The 24,351-nt window shown below is 40.5% G+C and overlaps 1 protein-coding gene across 1 annotated transcript; it reads left to right on the forward strand.

Moving 5' to 3' along the window:
- Window positions 1–5,829: 5,829 nt before the first annotated feature.
- On the forward strand, window positions 5,830–23,023 carry pan2 (poly(A) specific ribonuclease subunit PAN2). Its single transcript, XM_066672431.1, has 26 exons — window positions 5,830–5,916; window positions 7,159–7,444; window positions 9,409–9,578; window positions 9,803–9,923; window positions 10,948–11,025; window positions 11,258–11,528; window positions 11,995–12,340; window positions 12,576–12,672; window positions 12,784–12,903; window positions 12,998–13,117; window positions 13,420–13,548; window positions 14,644–14,843; window positions 14,985–15,133; window positions 15,667–15,770; window positions 16,061–16,159; window positions 16,387–16,469; window positions 17,098–17,239; window positions 18,256–18,393; window positions 18,865–18,924; window positions 19,015–19,105; window positions 19,200–19,357; window positions 20,482–20,625; window positions 20,775–20,954; window positions 21,043–21,136; window positions 21,466–21,666; window positions 21,799–23,023. The coding sequence occupies exons 2-26, from the start codon at window positions 7,172–7,174 to the stop codon at window positions 21,831–21,833; spliced, it is 3,603 nt and encodes a 1,200-aa protein (XP_066528528.1). The 5' UTR covers window positions 5,830–5,916; window positions 7,159–7,171; the 3' UTR covers window positions 21,834–23,023.
- The last annotated feature ends 1,328 nt before the right edge of the window (window positions 23,024–24,351 follow it).

Raw genomic sequence — 24,351 nt, forward strand, 5'->3', positions numbered from 1 at the left:
ACGTATATGCGTATTTAATGTGCTACTCAGTGTCGCTAAACATGTCTGCGTTCAAGTGCCACACAGTGCTTATTGAACACGTCAGAATTAGAAGGCGTGGCTGGATGTGGGCGGAGTTGGATGTGGGAGGAGTTGGATGTCCAACCCCGCCTTCCTACAGGCTGCAGCGAGACATACTTGGATCATTGGGCGCAAGGGGGGAATACATCCTGGAGGGGGCGCCAGTCCTTCACAGGCCAACACAGACACACACACACACACACACTCACACACTCACACCTACGGACACTTTTGAGTCGCCAATCCACCTACCAACGTGTGTTTTTGGACTGTGGGAGGAAACCGGAGCACCTGGAGGAAACCCACGCAGACACAGGAAGAACACACCACACTCCTCACAGACAGTCACCCGGAGGAAACCCACGCAGACACAGAAAGAACACACCACACTCCTCACAGACAGTCACCCAGGTCCCTGGAGCTGTGTGACTGCGACACTACCTGCTGCACCACTGTGCTGCCCCCACATACAATATGGTGAGCATTTAGGTGTTAGGTGCCTATCATATCAGCTGTGGATGTTGAGGGAAGACACAGCACTGTCCCCTCACTCCCTGCCAGATGAAAGAGACTGTAACAATGAACCGCCAGTTCCCAAGTCTGCTCCACGAACCATTAGGCTATGAAAAAAATAAACAAATAAATTATTGAGAACAATTTTCAGGAAACTTTAATGTACTACATGGATTTTAGAAAATGTATGTTGTCTGCAGGCTCTTTACACATGGTGTATGTGTTCATTTTTTTTAAAAATTAAATCGGACAGGTTTATTTGGTTTCTGTTTCCCACTGTAAGCTCAGGTAAAATACCAACGCTTCCTTTTTGTCATGTGATGTCATCATTTATAGCTCTGTGGATCCAGGTTCCTATATTTCTGAAAATGAAATGAGAAGTAACTAATTGTTCTGATGTAATCTGTTGATGAATGGGCCTATGTTTTAATTGTGGTGTGGTGTGCATTTCTGAAGTTCCATCCGGCCTCTTACTAAACATCAGCAGACACCAAAATATGAGAATATTTAACCTTTACAGTCCTGTGCAAAACCAGATGCTTTATGGACATAACTAATAATTCAAAAAATTACGTGTCATATAACCACCTTGCACAAGGAAGGATAGTCAAAGGGCATTAAGTGATAAAACAGGAGTTTCCTAATCTCAAAAAAACAAAAGCACCTTTAGAGAAAATGATGATCCTAACAATCATGCAAGACCTAGTAGATCACCAAAACAGCACCTGTGGGATCAAAAGCATTTAAACTTCTTATGGTTAAGAGATAATAAAGCACCAGTCTTGCTTCAGACCTGAAACCACTCCAAAGGCTTGCAGAAAATGCGCAGCAGGTAGTGTCCAGGGACCTGGAGGTTGTGTGTTCAAGTCCCGTGGGTTTCCTGTGGATGCTCTGGTTTACCCCCATGGTTCATGGTGTGAGTGTGTGCTGATCTGTGAATGAATGAATGAATGAATGAATGTGTGAACTTAACATGCGAACTTGATTTAATTCATTCATTCATTGTCTGTAACCACTTATCCAGTTCAGGGTCGCGGTGGGTCTGGAGCCTACCCGGAATCACTGGGCACAAAGCAGGAATACCCTCTGGAGGTGCGCCAGTCCTTCACAGGGCGACACACACTCACACATTCACTCACACTCTCACACCAATAGACACTTTTTGAGTCATAAATCCATGCATGTTTTTTAGACCGTGGAAGGAAACCAGAGAACCTGGTGGAAACCCATGCGAACAAAAGGAGTACACCCCCTCCAGGTCCCTGGAGCTGTGTGACTGCGACACTTCCTCCTGCACCACCCATTTAATTTAATTACATTTTACAATTCAACGTAATCAAATCCAAGGTTCCACTTTAAAGACATTTTTTAATTGAATATAAAACACAATGCTACTGTCAATTTATCTTTCACTATAAAAATCCCTTCACACAACGTGGAGTGTAATTATGTCAGTGGACTTGTTGTTCCAGTTTCCAGTGAAATCTTGATTAATGACTTTAATTGATTTATCAGAATTTCCTTCATTGTGCAGCAGCTTTGATATTCCTAGAATGCCGTACGTAATAATTTGATTTCCTTGTCTGAAAAGTTGCTCAAATATCACGCTCTTTTGTTGTGGTCTGACTCGCATGTGCTGAACTTTCTTTGTGGAGGAAGTGAGATCAAAGCCATGTGTAAGCCATTCATGGCCACAGTCGCAGTGTGTTTCTTTTTACGTCACTGTTTGCCTTAACTAACGAAATCCTGCGTGACTCTTTGGCTTGAGCTGCCCCACCAAATTCCCTTCAGGATGAATCCACTATATCAATAGCTCTGTCAGAAAGTACAGTGCCAGAAAAATACCAGTGAATAAGTATTCTCACACCATTACATCATCGTATGTTATAGTATATGACTTTCCCATTTTATTAACAGTGAAGGGGGAAATAAATTCTGATTATGCGATCAGTCATTAGTGAGTCAATGCAATAATTCTAGGTAAAAGCAAAAATAATACCAGCAAGATGCAATTCTGTATATTACGTCATGCTGTATGATATTAAACAAAATAATTAACTTTATGTAAAATCTACATTGTGCATTCTTTTACCCAGCTGCATTTGTCTGGACACCCAGGGTCTAATCTCATTGGTTCTAAACAGTTTGTTCTCCTGGAACAACTCCCCTCTAGCACTACATAACAAATTAAATGGGCATTTTGTTCTTTTAATAAGATTTCATTAAGTATCTCTGTAAAATATATAGTTGAGAAAAATCCATTGAAAGGTTCTGAAGAGAACCAAAACTGGTTCTTTCATGGCATTGTTTCAGAGAGCTCTTGTAGCACAATGCTAGCCAGTTTTCCTGTGTCTAATCTGAGTAGTTGTTGAAATGCACTTACGTTCTGCTTAACTCTTTATATTCTTTCTACGTCTGAACATGTTGAACTTAGGCTGTGTGTAAGTTTTATTTTCTTGTCTAGGTTTCAGGACTGACCTTGTTCTGGCAGTTTAAGGGTATCGTAATATGTTTTTACTAGCTAGGACACAAATTCTGAGCACATTTTTAAGCTGCTCTGGACAAGAGGTATATGCTGTAAGTGTAAATGTAAATACATCTCAAGTACAACAAAACCATCTACACCTAAACAGCAACATGTCTGACAATCCAGTGACAGCAGAAATCAGTGGCAAGGAAAGTGTAATAAAACCCTCAAGTGTTGTTTTAGTAAAGTCAGTGGTTCATTGTAGAAATGGACTAGACCTCTGGAGTCATGCTCATATTCAGAAGTCTTGGTCTAAAATAGTTTTGGAAAAATGTGGGGGAAAAAATAAAATGTAATTCCAAAGAAATCACTGCTAATGTGACAAAGTTAGTAGAGTTTAATCATTCATTCATTCATTCATTATCTGTAAGCGCTTATCCAGTTCAGGGTTGTGGTGGGTCCAGAGCCTACCTGAAATCATTGGGCCCAAGGCGGCGGTACACCCTGGAGGGGGCGCCAGTCCTTCACAGGGCAACACAGACACACACACACACACTCGCACCTACGGACAATTTTTGAGTCGCCAATCCACCTACCAACGTGTGTTTTGGACTGTGGGAAGAAACCGGAGGAAACCCACACGGACACGGGGAGAACACACCACACTCCTCACAGACAGTCACCCGGAGGAAACCCACGCGGACACAGAAAGAACACACCAAACTCCTCACAGACAGTCACCCGGAGGAAACCCACGCAGACACAGAGAAAACACACCACACTTCTCACAGACAGTCACCCGGAGGAAACCCACGCGAACACAGGGAGATCCTCAGAGTAAAACATTTCATTTACATTCAAAATGTTAAACTGTGCAACATGCTGTTAGCCTTCAGTAACTACTAAGTTTTTTAATGCATTTGCATAGTGTTTTACACTTGGGTAAATTCATGAATTAAAAAAGCTGAGTTAAATATTAAATAAAGTTGGCTTAACTGAAAATATAAACATTTTGAAATGCACTATATATATATTGTGGTTTGGGATGGGGGTTTACTCTCAAGTAAAAAATAAATATTTTAACCATGTTAACAAGTCTCTGTGATATGTGATATGTAGAATAGTAGAAATACAGGAATAAATAAATGTGGAAATACAAAAATCGCTTCAATTAAAGTATGTAGAAATAAATCTCAAGATATTCAATATATATATTTTTCACGATAAAACTATTTATTCATTTTTTATATCAATTTTTTTTTTTTTTTTTTGCAATTAGTTATTTATTAATGCTACGTTTTATCCTCCATATCCAGCAGCAATCACCCACAATCCCTGACTCCTCCCCCAAAAAGCAGTGGCGATGTTCGATTCGTGACTGAATAATCTATGGAATCGACTCTTCAATTCTCTTTAGTGAGGGGACTTGAATCGAGCGTCTTATTCAAATGATTTATTTTGCCAAAAAGTGAACCGAATCAATTACATTCTCAGAGACCGGGTTTAAGCCATGAATATTTAATGTGTAAAATGGCAGGAATATCTTGCATTCACGTTTTTCTTTACCTTTAAAATTATTAAGAAGAACGTGGCTGAATTATAGGGCGGCACGGTGGCAGCAGGTAGTGTCACACAGCTCCAGGGGCCTGGAGGTTGTGGGTTCGATTCCTGCTCCGGGTGACTGTCTTTGAGGAGTTGGTGTGTTCTCCCCGTGTCCGCGTGGGTTTCCTCCGGGTGCTCCGGTTTCCTCCCACAGTCCAAAAACACACGTTGCAGGTGGATTGGCGACTCGAAAGTGTCCGTAGGTGTGAATGTGTGTGTGTTTCTGTGTTGCCCTGTGAAGGACTGGCGCCCCCTCCAGGGTGTATTCCCGCCTTGCGCCCAATGATTCCAGGTAGGCTCTGGACCCCCGCGACCCTGAATTGGATAAGCGCTTACAGATAATGGATGGCTGAATTATTCTCAGTGACATTCATGATTTAACTGAAGAAGTTCATCACTTTGGCCAGTTTTACCACCTCTTTAATATTAGTCTTAGTTATTACTTTATTCATTCATTCATCTACCAATGTGTGTTTTTGGACTGTGGGAGGAAACTGGAGCACCCGGAGGAAACCCACACAGACACGGGGAAAACACACCATCTCCTCACAGACAGTCACCCGGAGGACACCCACACAGACACAGAGAGAACACACCACACTCCTCACAGACAGTCACCCGGAGCGAGAATCGAACCCACAACCTCCAGGCCCCTGGAGCTGTGTGACTGCGACACCACCTGCTACTCCACCGTGCCGCCCCTTATTACTTTATCACTACCCTTGAATATCTATTCCTACAGAAGGAACACACAAAATTTGGTACTTATATCTGGCTATATGGGTATGACAATACTTTTCACTGCCCCAGGAAAGCACCTATACGGTTAACAAATAACCAGTGTTGAAAATTGCTGGTAGCCAGCCGGACAGCCCCATTGGGCACTCATTGGTGTATTGGCGGGGTTATGGCTTTTGACAAATACTTTTATACAAAGCACCTTAAAAATGTACTTCTACTGAGAGAATACATATAATTCCTGTCCAAGAAAACTACATTTTACATATTATTCCCAGATATGCAGCCGACGTCTACATCCAAAGACAACAGAGACAATAACTAACCTCTGAGATTAACGTGTGAGAGTGATTTGAAATGTTACTTGGCTGATTCGTGCTGATGAACCTAAAGAATGATCCGATTCTGACTCGAATCATTTGGATTGTCGAGTCTGTTCAAAAGAATCGGATCTTAGTACTGCACTGTGTTGTTGTTTTTGAATGGCAGGAGGGATGAGCACAAGAACAGCAAATAATCTCCATCGTATTTTCAAAGTATGACCATTAACTGTCACTTTTATATAATTTGTTCAGACCCGGATTCATCCTACGACTTTATGGCTGGGTCACATGATCTCATTTTAAAGAAAAAGGGGAAAAAGAAACTTAGAACTGTGCAGCTTTAGCTATGCTATGCTAAGCTAATGCTATGGTTTCTTAAGTGTACTTCGCTAACGATTGCGCTTAGCTTCTCCCCGAAACGGTTATGTTTTAGAGCATAGACTTTATGAAAATGACATGACAAAGACTGGCTGACTGTCTTAGACTGTGTCAAAGTTTTAACCTTATGTTTGTGCTTTGTCAGACCTTTCGAAAATGTAATTTAACCAAGAATCTTCACATAATTATCACAAGGTGTTTATCACAAAGCTTTCCGTGCCTTAAATTGTATAGCAGTTTATTTCTGGAGCCTGTTCTTCTTAAAACATTGATTTTGTGTAGAAATAAATAGTATTAATCAGGTTGTTGTCTGCTCTGTCAAAGTAATGGTGTTACTTTAAAATGCTGATTTGCTTTGTAAGTTGTAAAGTAAACAATAATGACACACTCGTATAACTCCCAATTTCTACATTCATCCCTTGCTTCACATTCTCCAACAGCTTTGTACTGATGAGAGTGACATTGGACCAGGAGACTACCTGTAATCACAGGGCACAAGGCAGGAACACACCCTGGATGGCATGCCAGGGCATCACAAATATACACTCACTCACAACACTGGAGTTTTTTGCTCAGCATGTCCACCTACGAAGGTCTTTTTGAACTGTGGGAGGAAACCCACTCAGACACAGTGTCAAACTCTTCACAGACATCAGAGGCGAGGATTAAACTGAGGATCTGGTGGCTCTGGAGCTGTGTGGGGGCAACATTTCCTGTACCAAATATTGCCTTAAGATTTTTAATTAATAGCTTATTTCTCTAAATCATGACGTGCTTGAGATTTTGAGATTCTTTGCTGAAATAATAGTCTGCATGGTGGCGGAGCAGGAGTTTTGTTGTGCCCACGTTTGCATGGGATTTCTCCTGGTTCAGTGGTTTCCTCCCACAATCCCAAAGCACATGTTGATTGATGGGTTGGCTGTGCAAAGCTACCCACTGATGTGCGTGTGTGTATGATTCTGGGTAGGTTCTGAATGCAAGGTTTTAAGTTGGAACAAACAGGAGCCAAATTCAGCTTTGTTTCCGATTATGTCTGATTAAGTAAATGTATTCCACTTCCTCCCTCTCCCTCTACAGTAGCACTGTCCTCATGATGAACTTTGAGGGTCTGGACCCGGCTCTGGGCGATTACGCCCCAGGTCTTCATGGCAGCATTGAGCCAGGTCTGGACACATCCCTAGACCCAACTCTGCTACAAGTGGAGCTGAATCATGATGCCCTGGCTGTTGCTGTGCCAGAGTCTGTGCACCTGCTGGAAGGAATGTATTCGGAGCTGCACAGTGTGGCAGCGGAGGTGGGCATCCCTGTGACAGCCACACACTTCGACCTGCAGGAGGAGCTTCTCTGGATGGGAAACCACAGGGTACGTTCACACAGTCCACCACAAAGGACAATGTCTATTGTGTTTGTTCTGACACATCTCTGTTGGGCCTGACAGTTTGTAAAGTTTTCAGTTCCACACTGGGAAAGCGACTCAGCATCTGGAAGTTACAATCCTCTCAGTTACATTTGAAGTGGAAATGGAGGGTAACACTTTAGTGATCTCATTCCGAGTAAATATGGCATCCTCTAGAAGGGATGTTGCAGCCTTTGGTAATTCCGCCTTATGATTAGCTCCATGAGAATGACATTTAATTAGTGGTGGAACAATAAGCAAATTTCAGTTTAGTACAGTTTTTATTTCATTTGTAATTATGTACAAAATGTAATGTACAGGTCAGGTCATTTTAATTGTATTACATTGCTGTCCAAAAAAATTATCTCCAAAATAGTAATTGTACAGGAGAAGGAAAAAACCTTTATAAATTTTATGGGAAGTCAATGTAAAAAGATTTTATCCTAAGTAATTTTGAGCATTTCTATTGGTCCATTCATCATGAAGGAACTGTTGTGTTCAAATGATGTAGTAAATTAACAATCAACAAAAATAGAAATACATGTTTTTTTTGGGTAGTGACAGTATTAACCAGTCACATATTTATGAGGCACCAGTGCTGTTCATTTACTGTAATTTGAAGAAAAGCATAACGTAATTATTTGCACGCATCATGAGTCTTTCAAAAAGAACAGACTTTCTAACTTCTGATTAATGCTTTGTAGCCACAGCATTCAGATACACTACAAGAACATATACCAAGCATCCATTTACAACAACACAGTGCTCATCCTAAACTCATAAAAGTCCTAAACGGGAACCTACATAAACTGTATAGTATAAAAATAATAGAGGAAATAGACTACAAAGTAACATTGTCACTGTCCAATTAAAAATCTTCATGTTTGTGGATGTTTACTTTATGACATCATTTGAACAAAGCTGTCATTTACACTGTGTGAAAATCTCATGATGAATGGACCAATAGAAATGCTCCAAAATTGCTGTGAATAAAATCATTTTACATTGACTTCCATTGAAAGTTAAGAAGATTTTTCCTTCTTCTGTGAAGGTGTTATTTTGGGAGATACATGTTTTTCACTGGAGAGCGATGATATAAAAATTCTAAAACAGATGTAATAAGTGATGTTGTAAATCAAACATATACGTCAGTCCCGAGTTACGATGTTTCGTCGTTACGACACACCTCCCATTTACTGTATAAAGCCTTGTTTCGACTTAAGTGGTTTTGCGTCGTAAACGTCGTAACGTGAACTTCGTGTGTGGTGTGCGCGGTGGAAGAATACACGGTTACGCGGCTCGGGACCGAGGAGGATAGGTGTTAGGACAGGATAAGTGCTTACAGTATGTTATTTACGTACAGTATGTACGTATGTTCCGACTTACACTGAAAATCGGTTTACGATGCTACGTAGAAACGGATCTACGTCGTAAGTCGAGGACCCCCTGTACTATACAAAAGGTTGCTATTTTTTATTATGTTATTAAAATATCAAAAGGACAGTTGATGAATGTGCACCAAGAATGTGCTTGTAGCATTAACTGTATATGAATTACTTTTTCAGTTGTTAAATGGTCTTAAAATGGAGAAAGAATAGACACTTGCAAGTGATTGAGGCTCATACCACAGTGCTCAGTGATATGATGGCAAATCAGTATCATAATTAATTTAACACTTTACCTCGAATAACTTATTACGAATAACTTATTTTGTTGTTTGCAATGTTGTTTTGAAAAATGTATATAGTCAGGACTATGTCAATTTGAAGATCTAATGTCAATTTCAATTCATTTTCGATTAATTGCCCAGCATTTATCAGCATTACTTTTTGTATTACTGTGTGTTTTTTTTTTTATCTTTCAAAAAGGCATTAAGTTCACTACTTCCTTTTAATGCCTACACGTGTGTTTTTTCCTTGCTTATACCACAGGGACATGCCAGCTCTTTCTTTGGTCCCACCATGGGTCGTTACTCATCTTTCCAAGTACATCTTACCGATGATATCCGCCACATTCAGAGCATGGACACAGGCGTACTGTTCCTGACCAAGAGCAACCTCAAGTGCCATACACGCGGAGGCCTCGTGATATTCGACTACCCGTTAGTTTCTCTTTTTTTAATTTTATAAACTGAGAGAATATCGAAGATTTTGAGTATGTTCACTGAAGAAATAAGATTATAAAAACTGTTCCAGCTTATGTTCTTTTACATAGAAATAAAAACATACCATATTTTCTACTTAAATATGCCATTACCTACTGCATATCAAATATGTTGTAATACAGTGTATGAAATTAATAACTAAAGTGTGTTTTCCATTTTAGAATGGAAGAGGGAGCTGATATGCACAGTTTGCTGCTCACTGACAATAACACACTGCTTATGGGAGGGTTGCAGAACTATGTTGTTGAGCTGGATCTGACCACAGTGCAGGAGACACAGAAAGTAAGAATTCTTCACTCATCCTATCAATAAACATCCTATCAAGGAGTTGCCATGTTTTTATCTGAACATGTATTTTCTATTTTTCTGTCAAAAAAACATCACTACTTTCTTTGTTGACTGAGACTGCATATAAGAAACAGAACAGAGGAATGCAGCACAAGGGTCTACTGACCGACAATAAACTGAACAAATAAACAAAACAGTGTTATATTTTGTGTTATACATTTGTCGTTTTTCTCTTTCTCCTTAGAAAAACAAAAAGATATTTATTTAAAATGTAATGTCAGTTGAAAATGTAATAAAGCCTGAGAATTTAAAAGTGATTGTTTTGTACAAATAAAACATTAGGTTTGAAAATATTTGTTTTAAAACTAATTGCAGTACAGGAGGTCCTCGGGTTACGTCAGTCCCGAGTTATGATGTTTCGTGGTTACGACACAAATCCCATTTACTCTATAAAGCCGTAAACGTCATAACGCGAACTTCGTGTTTGGTGTGCGCGGCGGAAGAACACGCGGTTACGCGGCGGAAGAATACACGGTTACGCGGCTCGGGACCGAGGTGTTTTTTGATAATTACTGTGTTGGGATAGGTGTTAGGATAAGTGCTTACAATATGTTATTTACGTACAGTATGTACGTATGTTCCGACTTACACCGAAAATCGGTTTACGACGCGACGTAGGAACAGATCAACGTCGTAAGTCGAGGACCCCCTGTACTAAATGGCAATATTCCATATTGTGTAAAAGAAAATTATGGAATATACGCTCCGCCATCAAAGTCAATGCCTGTAGTGTCCAGCTGCATGTCGTTCAAGTTTCAAAAGTATTTAAAATGTAGATTACAATTGTTTCATTGGTTATTGTCTCTTTATGTGAGGTTATGCAGGGTCTAATTTAAGGAAATTAATATTGAAATAGGCATCAAAATCATTAGATTATTCAGTTCATATACTTTTTTTAAATTTTATGCATTTTTTGAAGACAGGACTGAAGAGTTTTTACAGTTTCTGTTTGATGTAGTTCACAGTGGAGGTTCCTGGTGTGGCGATCATGAGGCAGTCCAATCGTTTTTTCTTTTGTGGTCACACATCTGGAAAGGTGAGTGTACAACAAAACATATTACGATGTAGGGCAATCAATATTGTTTATTGTTGCATAGTGAGTGTGTATTATTTATTAGTAACTCACATGGCTGTAAACTATTTTGAAGCAAAGAGAGGACATATCTAAAGTGTGTGTGTGTTTATACAAACAGTAAAATTAAACAAACATTTCAGCATTAAATAAAATGCATATAGTACAATTCTCCCCTTCTCTTGCAATCGGACAGGTATCTTTACGGGATTTACGTACATTTAAAATGGAGCACGAGTTTGACGCCTTCTCTGGAAGTCTGTCCGATTTTGATGTGCATGGCAACCTGCTGGCGGCTTGTGGCTTTTCGAGCCGTGGACTCAACGGCCTTTCCTGTGACCGCTTCCTCATGGTGTATGACCTGCGCATGATGAGGGCTGTAACCCCTCTGCAGGTTCATGTGGACCCCCTCTTCCTCCGCTTTATCCCCACTTATACCTCCCGTCTCGCCATCATCTCCCAGACAGGTAAACAGCGAGAATGATGAGCCTTAGTATTAGTACTTTCCTTAGCATTTTCCAGATTTTCACTTGTCTTAAAGAGTGCTGTGAAATATTTCCAAGTGTCTGTCCAGAGCTGAATGCGGTGTCATCCATGTTTGTATGATGTTGTCATGGTTGTAGGACATTTTTAGGATCTGAGATTTTTAGACTGGCACCACTTCTGCTTTTTGAGGGTGATGTTATTTTGAGTTACATCAGATAGTTAAAACTTTTACAAAACAGCTTATTCTATAAATATCTAAACCAGCCATCCTTCAGATGTGAGTAAATTAACATGAAATAATAATAAATATAGGGCAAAGAAGAAAAAAAATTTCTTTATCTCATTAAAATGATCTTTTCCTCAAAATGCTGACCAAGAACATTGTGACACCTGCATTGTGACACCGTATCCTGTATGTCTTTACTTGTCCAACATCTCCCCCTACAGGTCAGTGTCAGTTCTGTGAGCCCACTGGTTTGGCCAATCTTGCTGACATCTTCCATGTGAACACGGTTGGTCAGCTGCTCATGAGCTTTGACGTGTCCTCCAGTAAGCAAGCTTTGGCCTTTGGAGATTCAGGTGGCTGTGTGCATCTGTGGTCCAATGCTCCAGAGGTGTCCTTCAATGATTACTCCAGAGAGACAGAGCTTGCCCTGCCCTGCCTAGTGGACACTCTGCCACAGGTGGACTGGAACAACGAGCTGGTGCCTCTCTCACTGTTGCCCATGCCTTTGACTAACACAGAGCCTCTGCTCTCAGACTGGCCAAGCAACCTCATCACTCCCAGTCCCAGGTATCACACTCCTGCACACTCTCTCTGAAGCTGTTTTTTTGGGTGTGTTTGTTGTAGGAGAGCTACAACTCTCAGTAATTTCTGTTACCAGTTAATATATTCATGTCAATTTCATATAAACATTGTACAGCCTTAGAAAACACTTCTACTCCTTCTAAGTTGTTAGTCTCTTGCATTACAAACAAAAAAGTGTTTTGTATATATTGCCCATTGTCAAACTGTCTTTTTATGAAAGACGAGCGCCACCCGTGGACCCTGAGATTCTGAGAACAATGAAGACAGTGGGGTTTATTGGATATGCACCAAACCCTCGCACTCGTCCCCGGAATCAGGTACATATCAAATCCCTGATGTTCCATTTAAACTACATTGTTATTATTATTAATATTCTATTGTTGTTGTTGTTATTATCATTATTGACTTCTAATTAATGTGCTTCTCAGCTGCCTTATAAGATAAAAGAGGTGGAGCTTGAGTATGATAGCTATAGCCAAGTCCCTGAATCTCCAATTGGTCGAGATGAGGAGCCTCACCTTTATATGGTGCCAAAGAAATATAGAAAGGTATTTAATTCTCTTTATTGTTACTGGTGCCCCTTTGCACCGTGCACTCTATTTTTTCTACTTCAGCAAAATGTAACATTGCTGTTTCCATCAGGTCACAATTAAATACTCCAAACTGGGCCTGGAAGACTTTGACTTTAAGCACTACAACAGGACTCTGTTTGCTGGTCTGGAGCCTCATATTCCCAATGCTTACTGTAACTGCATGATTCAGGTGGGCGCCACACTCAACTAAAGGTTGTGTCAGACATGTTTTGGATCTTGAATAAAGTAATTGACATTGTGTAAAACACCAGACATGAAGTCATTAGTTAACTAAATAGTAATTTGGGATTTTGTCAGCTTTGCAACCTTTTGTAAACACTGATTTTACAAACTGTTAAAATCTCCAAAGTAATCCACAAAATCCCTTGGAAATTTAGTCCAAAATATCGGAAATTCATTGTTAGCTGGGAATTGTCTCTTCCACTTTGCTTTGGTGGTTAATGGTTAACATTTTTTCCCTCTACCGGGAAGGTGCTGTATTTCCTGGAGCCTATAAGGTGCTTGGTGCAGAATCACCTGTGCCAGAAGGAGTTCTGTTTGGCTTGTGAGCTTGGCTTCCTATTTCACATGCTAGATCTCAGTCGGGGAGACCCCTGCCAGGTATTTCATCAGAATATATTATCCCACGTCATTTATGATTTTTATTTTTTTCCTGCCGTATTCTATTGTTGTTCCAGGTCAGTCACAACAAAGTGGGTTATGAGGTAAACTGATAATGATGTAAAGTGTAAAATTCCTGAAATATTCCACTATTACACTCACTGCAAAATATTCCCAGTCCCTTAATTAAAAAACTACATAAATTTGTTGTAAACCATTTTTTAAAAACAACTCCGTAAACCCAGTGAGTCTAGGGACTACTAAATGCCACTGGCTACAGGACTTCAGTGCCCTAATGTTGGAATATGGGAGTGATATCAAAAATATATTTTGGTCCACCACTATGCACCGCCTGCTAACATATATATATATATATATATAATAATTATTATAATAAGCTAGATTTACATAGTGCCTTTCTAATACCCAAGGTCCCTTTACACAAAGAGGAGGGGGAGAAGAAAAAAAAAATAAAAATAAATAAATAATCGTAATCTGGTGTATTAACACCAGATATTAAAACATTCCCTTAAGGAATAATGCAGCCAACGCTGGTGTAATATTCTCCTTTCGTTTGGTACCATTCTAGACCGACTGCAGCCATGCCATCGCTCCATGAATAAGACATGTGAATAAAGAGTTCAATAGTCAACTTGAATTATTCTCTAAGTATCCTGCAAGGAAAGCATTGTCCTAATTTTAGCTGCATTTCTCAGTTGAAGATAACAGGCCTGCAATGTTAAAGTACTTGCACTGAGTCAAAAATGACACCCAAACTTCTAAGTATTTATCTTTAAGACCAGCGTCATTGGGGGATACTTTGAGGGCCCAAAATCAGCTTATCATTTAGCTTAAAGAAATTACAGGCAATCAAATCCTTAATAACTTGAATATATTGTTAGACTTCCCAAACTACTGAAAGCTATCTTCTGCTGTGAATTTAGTGCTGTAGCAAAACTTTTCAGGGTGGTAGTATTCAGGAGCAGGTTTGGGCAGCCATATATTAAAGGTATTCATTGTGGAAAGCTTCCTTTGATCAGTCGGACGTGGAGATGATACAAAAAACTGACAAAAGGCACTTTGTCTTGTCTCCAGGCCAGTAATTTCCTGCGAGCATTTCGGACGATCCCAGAAGCTTCAGCTCTGGGGCTGATCCTGGCTGATTCTGATGAGCAGACGGGGAAGGCCAGGCTGGGGCGACTGATCCAGAGCTGGAACCGCTTCATCCTTACGCAGCTGCACCAGGAGACCCAGGAGCAGGAGGGTCCTCAGGCCTACAGAGGAACCAGCACCAGGTGAGATGGCCCATTCCTGGATCTTCATCAAGAGGCCCGTTACATAATGTCACAGTCACTTTCACTGAGCAATCGTGAAAAATGTTTTAATATTCAATAGTCAATGTATGGTTTCTCAACTAAACCTTGTCTGTATTGCAGTTCTCTGGGTTCATCTGGAGAGTCTGTGATTGGAAGGCTGTTTGGGTGTGAGGTGGAGAACAGCAGTCTGTGTCGCTGTGGAAAGGAGACAGTCCGGACTTCTCTCACTCTGCTCTTCACCATGCACTACCCTGAACAGAGCACTCTCGGTCAGTTTTCTCACTACAGAGCACTACATCTTGGGGAGCTGGAAATAATGCTGCCTTCAAGTGCTCCTGGAAATAATGGAGTTTCGTTATTTCATTCATTGTCTGTAACCACTTATTCAGTTCAAGGTCGTGGTGGGTCCGGAACCTGCCCGGAATCATTGGGCACAAGGCAGGAACACACCCTGAAGGGGGCGCCAGTCCTTCACAGGGCGACACACACTCATACCTACAAACACTTTTGAGTCGCCAATCCACCTACCAACATGTGTTCTTGGACTGTGCGATGAAGCGCCACCGTGCCGCCCATAAATAAGAGTTTCCCAATAGTAAATAACATGTGGCATTCATGTTCGTAATTACAATTTTAACAGCACAAAGGCAACAGAAATATGAACCAGCCATAGTAATTGTTATGTTCAGTTTCACTTTAAATAGTTTTATAGAGACCTTATCATCATGGTTGATTTCTAGTGCATAAGACGATTTGTTGACTGTGTTAAGGTTTTAAGTGTGTTTTTTTTTTCTTTGGGTAGACAAAGTCCAGGAGTATGACTTTGCTGAGATCCTGAAGAAGAGCATTTGTCTGGAGCAGAGCACACAGGCCTGGTGTGAAAACTGTGAGAAATATCAACCTACAGTAAGTTGTTTTGTTTGTGTCTCTATTCCTGTTTTCATTTTCTTTGTTTCTCTCTCTCTCTCTCTCTCTCTCTCTCTCTCTCTCTCTCTCATAAGTAACAATGAGACTCTTTCTTAAACCCTTAACTAGAAGTTTCATAGCAGGACAGCAATCACTAAATAATACATCTTTTTAAAAATTGTTAATTTTTATTTCTAGTGGTATAAGTGATGAGTGTTTGATATTTAATATTAAAGCTTTGTATAACACTAAGTGTGTTTGTGTGTGTGTGCTCGCAAACGTACGTGTAGGTGCAGACCCGGAACATCCGCTGTTTGCCAGATGTGCTGGTGATAAACTGTGAGGTGAACAGTGTTAAAGAGGCAGAATTCTGGAAAGCACAAGCAGAGGTCAGGACCCCATATTATCCAATATGTACCTAATAACAAAACAATCTTTAAACATTACTCAGCAGGGGAGTGAGTAAAAGTAATGATCCTTTAGATCACCAGTGGCATTGGGCTTTTTTAATGTCATTTTTTAAATTATTATTTATTTATTTATTTATTTTTTACTACATTTAAAAGGTGAGGTGTTCTCTATTTTAATGCATGCTAAATAATTTTTTTTTTTGCAGTATGCATTCAACAAGGCTCTGAAGAAAGAGGCAGCAGAGCCCCCAAAGCCCAAAGATCCTTTGCCTACAGAGTGGTGTTTAGAGTAAGACTCTTACTGTATACAACACCTAATTACCCGTACACACTCAGACACCTCACACTTTTCCTCTTAATTCCAGACACACAGATTGTTATTTGGACACTGGTCAGGTTGGTAAACACGGCTGGGAATGGTCAGGTTGGAGTGGTCAGACTTAGTATCTGGAGTAGGATTTTGGAACTGTTGCATAGTATTAAAATGACTTTAAATTTTAATTTAAAAATAAAGAAAACAAAAAAAAATGAAGCATTACTACACTATGTTCATGAACACTAAAATCTGCTGTTGCAGTGGATCGCAACTCATAATGAATGCTGTGACAAATCAATTATTCTCGCCTAATTTTCAAACCTAATTTTAGGTTTGTTTTGTTGAATAAAATAGCAATTGTGATTTTTAATGTTATCAACAGATGCTATAAAAAGACAATAGAGCGAGAGGATTTTTAAATTTTGTAAATACAATAATACATCGCAGAAAAATGTAAACGTATATGTACACCTCAAATTAGTCAAAATGTAAAACTCACTAAAGTAAAATTACAATAAAGTATCCTGGGCTTCATTTGGTCTAGTGACTATTAACATGTCTCTGATTTCTTCTATTTTTATTTATTTTTTTCGTTGAGTAGAGACGAGCTGTGCAATGTGGAGGGCCTGACCTTCGACACTCGAGCAGAGGATCTGAGACACGTGTGGATCCCACTCACAATAAAGATGTGCATCAGCAAAACTCACGGCCTAGAGATGTGCAGCTGGCCTGAGGGCGAGGAGGTGAGAGATTACCTTTAACTCACTGCTACAAGCTGCATGCTGAAGAAACACATGAGTAATGGCAGTAATATGATGTGGTTACATTTAAACACTTATCATTAGCCCAAATAAAAACAACCAGCTGAATATAAACTCACCTAACAGTCACTTTTAAATTGTTTGCCATGGGACTAAAAAAATTAAGATAACAAAATGATGATCTGGATATATCTCCCCATGTCTGTGTGGGTTTCCTCCGGGTGACTGTCTTTGAGGAGTGTGGTGTGTTCTTCCTGTGTCTGTGTGGGTTTCCTCCGGGTGACTGTCTGTGAGGAGTGTGGTGTGTTCTCCCTGTGTCCGTGTGGGTTTCCTCCGGGTGACTGTCTGTGAGGAGTGTGGTGTGTTCTTCCTGTGTCTGTGTGGGTTTCCTCCGGGTGACTGTCTTTGAGGAGTGTGGTGTGTTCTTCCTGTGTCCGTGTGGGTTTCCTCCGGGTGACTGTCTGTGAGGAGTGTGGTGTGTTCTCCCTGTGTCCGTGTGGGTTTCCTCCGGGTGACTGTCTGTGAGGAGTGTGGTGTGTTCTCCCTGTGTCTGCGTGGGTTTCCTCCGGGTGCTCCGGTTTCCTTCCACAGTCCAAAAACACACGTTGGTAGGTGGATTGGCGACTCAAAAGTGTCCGTAGGTGTGAGTGTGTGTCTGTGTCGCCTTGTGAAGGACTGGCGCCCCCTCCAGGGTGTATTCCCGCCTTGCGCCCAATGATTCCAGGTAGGCTCTGGACCCACCGTGACCCTGAACTGGATAAGGGTTACAGATAATGAATGAATGAATGAATGAATGATCTGGATATGCATCAGTAGCATCTCTTAAAATTTTCTAAATTGTTGACAAAGCAGTCTACCTCTGTTACAGAGATGTTAATCTGATATGAGTTGTAGTAGTAGTAGTAGAGTTCTTATTAAGCCTGTAATTTAACTGTATTTACTTTGTATATTGGAAGTAGTTAATGTGTATTACATTCTTCTTGTTTTTTATCCTACAGTTAAGTACAGAGGAAGAAGCAGAGGGAGCTGCTTTGTATGACCTGGTGGTGACTGTGCCCCACATCCTTGATGCTCGCACAGGGGGAAACCTGGTGGCCCATATTAAAGTCGGGGAGAAGTACCACCAGAGGAAAGAGGTCATATATTTCAGTCAAAATATAATTTGCAGTTAATATTTCCATTATTTACATATTCCATTAAACATATTCAGTACAATTTAATTTTAATTACCTTAATTTAGTTATTGGGAGAAAAACACACGTTGGTAGGTGGATTGGCGACTCAAAAGTGTCCGTAGGTGTGAGTGTGTGTGTGTTGCCCTGTGAAGGACTGGCGCCCCCTCCAGGGTGTATTCCTGCCTTGCGCCCAATGATTCCTGGTAGGCTCTGGACTCACCGCGACCCTGAACTGGATAAGGGTTACAGATAATGAATGAATGAATGAATAGTTATTGGGACACATTACTGTCTTGAGGTGAAAACACAAATGAAGGCTACCCTCTGACGACTGTATTACTTGTATTATTGTATTAATCAATAGACTAGGAATTGAAGGCATTGGTTGTTTTCAGGCAGGAAATAACATTGTACACCTTTGTCCCTCTACAGGGTGTAACACATCAGCAGTGGTATCTCTTTAATGACTTCTTGATTGAGCCTATTGATAAGGTAGGTATAGATAAATACACATTGGATCCAACTGTCTGCTTCAGCGTTTCTTGTGAGTAAAGAAAATGTCCCAAATCGTTTGTCTTCCAGACTGAGGCAGCTCAGTTTGATGTCAACTGGAAGGTCCCAGCCATCATTTACTACGCCAAGAGGAACTACCACTCCAAATACGACCTACGAAGTAAGACACGTCAAATTCAAGAATTTTGTCTGAACATATTTATTTCAGAATGTTTGTAATCAATCTTCTATTTACCTTCCTTTGCTCCCCATAGTTAAAAATCCAATTGAAGCCAGTGTGCTCCTGACAGAAGCCTCTTTGGCACGAAAACAGAGGAAAAGCCATGCCACCTTCATCCCTCTCATGGTTAGCGAGATGCCTCAGGCAGGAGACCTTGTGGGGCTGGATGCAGAGTTTGTCACACTGAACCAGGTTAGATTGTCAAATAGCACACAGTTAGAATGAAGTTTTTTCATGTTTATCTTTGGGCTGTCAATATTGACTAATAATCAGTTCTTTTGGCAATTTATTGTGATCATCAGTTCAGCAACTAATTAAATTTGATAAGTAATGTATTAGGGGCGGCACGGTGGCGCAGCAGGTAGTGTCGAAGTCATACAGCTCCAGGGACCTGGAGGCTGTGGGTTCGATTCCCGCTCCGGGTGACTGTCTGTGAGGAGTGTGGTGTGTTCTCCCTGTGTCTGTGTGGGTTTCCTCCGGGTGACTGTCTGTGAGGAGAGTGGTGTGTTCTCCCTGTGTCTGCGTGGGTTTCCTCCAGGTGACTGTCTGTGAGGAGTGTGGTGTGTTCTCCCTGTGTCTGCGTGGGTTTCCTCCGGGTGACTGTCTGTGGAGTGTGGTGTGTTTTCCCTCTGTCTGTGTGGGTTTCCTCTGGGTGACTGTCTGTGAGGAGAGTGGTGTGTTCTCCCTGTGTCTGTGTGGGTTTCCTCCGGGTGACTGTCTGTGAGGAGAGTGGTGTGTTCTCCCTGTGTCTGTGTGGGTTTCCTCCAGGTGACTGTCTGTGAGGAGTGGGGTGTGTTCTCCCTGTGTCTGCGTGGGTTTCCTCCAGGTGACTGTCTGTAAGGAGTGTGGTGTGTTCTCCCTGTGTCTGCGTGGGTTTCCTCCGGGTGACTGTCTGTGGAATGTGGTGTGTTTTCCCTGTGTCTGTGTGGGTTTCCTCCGGGTGCTCCGGTTTCTTCCCACAGTCCAAAAACACATGTTTGTAGATGGATTGGCGATTCAAAAGTGTCCGTAGGTGTGAGTGAATGTGTGTGTGTCTGTGTTGCCCTGTGAAGGACTGACGGCCCCTCCAGTGTGTGTTCCCGCCTTGTGCCCAATGATTCCAGCTAGGCTCTGGACCCACTGCGACCCTGAACTGCATAAGCACTTAAAGATAATGAATGAATGAAGTAATATATTAATTAAAATATAGTTAATGTTGGATTACAGCTGCTTGTGTGTATTGTATGTTATTTTGTATGCCCTGCTTTGATGTAACTACCATTATTCCATAGCCTTTCAAACATGTTTGTTTTATTTTTCCACTCATCGTTTCATAGGAAGAGGCAGAGCTGCGGAGTGATGGTACCAAGTCCACCATTAAACCCAGTCAGATGTCTGTGGCTCGCATTACATGTGTCAGAGGACAGGGGCCAAATGAAGGAGTTCCTTTCATTGACGATTACATTTCAACACAGGAACAGGTAAGACAGCACACATACATTTATTGAGGTTTCAGGAATTCTCAAAATTTGTCATTGTGGATCAGACATTACACAGTGGAATCGAATAAATACATAAAAATAGCATGTTTTTGTCTTTCCCTGAACCTGTACATGTCGTTTTGTTTCAGGTGGTGGACTACTTGACCCAGTACTCTGGCATTAAACCTGGAGATCTGGATGCCAAGATTTCGTCTAAACACTTAACAACTCTGAAGTCCACATATCTCAAACTCCGCTTTCTGATTGACACTGGAGTTCGTTTTGTTGGCCATGGTTTACAAAAGGATTTCCGGGTCATAAACTTGTTGGTGAGTTTAATACATACATCTTGTAAGGTATTTCCCCAGTAAGGTACAGTTTATAAAAATAACATTCTGACATGTTTTCTGTATTTAGGTCCTCAAGGATCAGGTCATAGACACAGTCTACCTCTTCCACATACCCAGGAAAAGGATGATCTCTTTGCGTTTCCTTGCCTGGTATTTCCTTGGTAGGTCCTCAGCTGTGTCTGTCAGCTTCTTTTAACTTCCTTAACCATTACTAGGGATGAGTGGTATCCACATTTTTCATGTTAGCATGCTGTCTAAAAATATTAACATGGTATGCAGTGTGAATGAGTGAAGGGTTTTCGTCACTGTGCTGTTCTGCTCAGCACAGCCCGACAGTGCACACTGACACAGGTGTTTAGAAGCATAGCTGGCCATATATATATATATATATATATATATATATATATATATATATAATTTTTTTGTGAGACATATTACTGAGACCATTTTTGTTATTAAATTTTGAAATTTGCTTGGTGTCTTTGGTCAGAATTAAACATTCAGAGTGAGACGCATGACAGTATAGAGGATGCTCGCACAGCCTTGCAGCTGTACAGGAAGTACTTGGAGTTAAGTCGTGGGGGACAGGATGAGTTCCGCAAAGTTCTGAAGGGACTGTATGAAAAGGGACGAAAGCTGGACTGGAAAGTGCCTGATGCGGACTCTGCCGATGGTCAGGGTAGCCCAAAAGGTTTGTGAAATGTTTTTAATAACTTAATTTGTTCCGTTTATTGTGATAAATAAAAGTCTATATCTGTATAAATTAGTGGCCCATCTTCTAACTCAATTGAAATATCAATCTGTCTTTTTATGCCTTTGACAGGTACTGCTGTGTTCCCCTCAGTGCTAGGCTTATGATCAGAATGCAACATTCCTACCAAAGGAAATTCCCTCTATCCTTCTTCACACACTCTTCCATCACTCCTCAGTATTACTGACAAAACCAGCTGATAATTCACTTGCTTGATTATTTTTACTCTGATTATGCCAGGGAAAATGAACTTGCAGTGATAAAAATGCTTAGAAATGACAAGCTTTTCTCATTTCACATGTGCAGTTTGTGTGCAGTACAGCAGAGAAGATTTTGTGGAAAAGCTGAATTGAAAAATAACTAACAGTTAACAGCTTTTTTTTTGCTTGTATTTCATTCCATGTTTGCATTATGTCCAGGATTGATAGATGAACCACCCAATATGCCAAAACTGCACATATTTGTATATAACCCACCAGCAGAATTCATTCATTCATTCATTCATTATCTGTAACCCTTATCCAGTTCAGGGTCGCGGTGGGTCCAGAGCCTACCTGGAATCATTGGGCACAAGGCGGGAATACACCCTGGAGGGGGCGCCAGTCCTTCACAGGGCAACACACACACTCATACATTCACTCACACCTACGGACACTTTTGAGTCGCTAATCCACCTACCAACCTGTGTTTTTGGACTCTGGGAGGAAACCGGAGCACCCAGAGGAAACCTACGCGGACACAGACAGAGCACACCACACTCCTCACAGACAGTCACCCGGAGCGGGAATCGAACCCACAACCTCCAGGCCCCTGGAGCTGTGTGACTGCGACACCTACCTGCTGCACCACCGTGCCACCCACCAGCAGAATTGTAATTCCTGAATTGCTGAAATCATGTTGTCTTCAGTAAAAAAAAGTACCAAAATAAGGTTTAAAAAAAGCTAGGCTTTAATTGTGAAATATGGAACTGTTTTTTTCATAGTTCCGGTTTAGGATGACTGCCGTGTAGTATATAATAAGGGTATAAATCTTAATTTGGAATAAGATTTAAGCTTTTTCTACTGGCGTAGTTTCCTTGGGTGTATGCTGCAGTCCTGGACATACAAAGCAAATTAATTGGTGACTCAGTTCTGCATCAACTTTTTTTTTTTTTTTTAACTGAGATGCCTGTGGAGACTGACATTGTACTGATTGCAATTCGTTAGACGAAACAGATACAAGCCAATGAAGTGTCTTAAATGTTTGGTTTTGTGTCCATAATGTATATTTTGATAAGAGGCAGCTGAATAAAAAATTTGAATAACTGGCATTATCAGTTTTTTCCTAAGTTAAATCAGCATTAATTACACACCATTTTTGACAGTTTTTTAACTCCTGTAGAACATCTAATCATGTAGCAAATGTTTTATACATTACCTGATACTTTTTCTCAATATATATATATATATATAAATAAATGAATATATATATGTCCTCTTTTATCCCCTCTTTAGCCCTTGCTGCTTGCCAGGTTGTCATTAGAACTTAATGAATAATTAATTCTTAATGAAAAGCAAGGTTAAAGTTTAAAACAAGTGGAAAAAATCTAAACATTGTCGTGTGTAGCCTAGGAAACTTCACTCCATGTTGTGGGTTACTGCAACAAATTCAGTGACTGTAATTACTATCAAAACCTTATCGTAAAATCTCAATAGACCGATGTCTAAAATTTTTAAATGGTGCTTTCAACGTTCATTAACTTCATCCATCATGTAGTTTAGGTTATTTTAATGCCATAGTCGTCTAAAATGGAGAACACCAAGTCTTATAACTACAGAATCATGCTCTTACAGAGCTCCTATACCCCTTCTGTCATGGATCATGGATCAATCATGGACATTGTGAGCATGAAATGCTGAATATTATTAATGGTTCTAGTTTTTAAAGTAATGCCTGACTTAAAGTAATTTATCTGACTTTTGTCACAGGTCTATGACTTCAAATTTATAATCATTAGAATGTTTTCTTTATACATGGATTCGTCTGCCATACAAGCTTGTGATTCTGTTTTGTTTTTCTGTTCATGTTCTGGACACATGTGGTTTTATTGTCCTTACCTGGTCTGTGATGACGTAACAAGATGGATGTACAGCTGCTGATCACTCATTATCAAACTGTTACACAAGGTGTCCATGGGATATCTTTTCTTCCTCACTGACTGTCCTGGTTAGGGCAGTTATCTGTGATCAACAGAGAGAGAACTCTTTGAATTTTGTCCATGAGATAGTTCTGTTTCGGTTAACTATGAGTGTATATTTGTTGTACACTTGTGTTTTGTTATTGTACAACATCCTCTTACCTCTGTGGTCATTGTCTCTTTGACTGACGTAATTTCCTAGTCGTTAGTCTCTACAGTTTGTTCCATTGTGTCCTCACTCCCACTGTCCAAATCCATGTATGTTTCAAAAGCCAGTTCCACTATCTGCTCTGAGTGCAGCTTTGAATCTGGCTGCTGCGTGTTCTATTTTTGTCACAGCTGCTGAAGGAAGCTATGAGTCTCTATCTATGGGAATAATTGTAGAATTTAGATTAACTGTGGTGTTATCCACACATGTACATACCTATTCTAAAATTTTTACTTTGGGC

The sequence above is a fragment of the Hoplias malabaricus genome, chromosome 5 (assembly GCF_029633855.1).
Source record: "Hoplias malabaricus isolate fHopMal1 chromosome 5, fHopMal1.hap1, whole genome shotgun sequence".
Classification (NCBI taxonomy): Eukaryota; Metazoa; Chordata; class Actinopteri; order Characiformes; family Erythrinidae; genus Hoplias; species Hoplias malabaricus.

What these genes read in the sequence shown, in the direction of transcription:
- pan2 (XM_066672431.1), top strand. Translation starts at nt 7,172, where the DNA reads ATGATGAACTTTGAGGGTCTGGACCCGGCTCTGGGCGATTACGCCCCA. An exon ending in TCTGGAAAGCACAAGCAGAG is followed by an intron (nt 16,160 to 16,386) that starts GTCAGGACCCCA and finishes TTTTTTTTGCAG; the next exon opens with TATGCATTCAACAAGGCTCT. An exon ending in CCTACAGAGTGGTGTTTAGA is followed by an intron (nt 16,470 to 17,097) that starts GTAAGACTCTTA and finishes TTCGTTGAGTAG; the next exon opens with AGACGAGCTGTGCAATGTGG.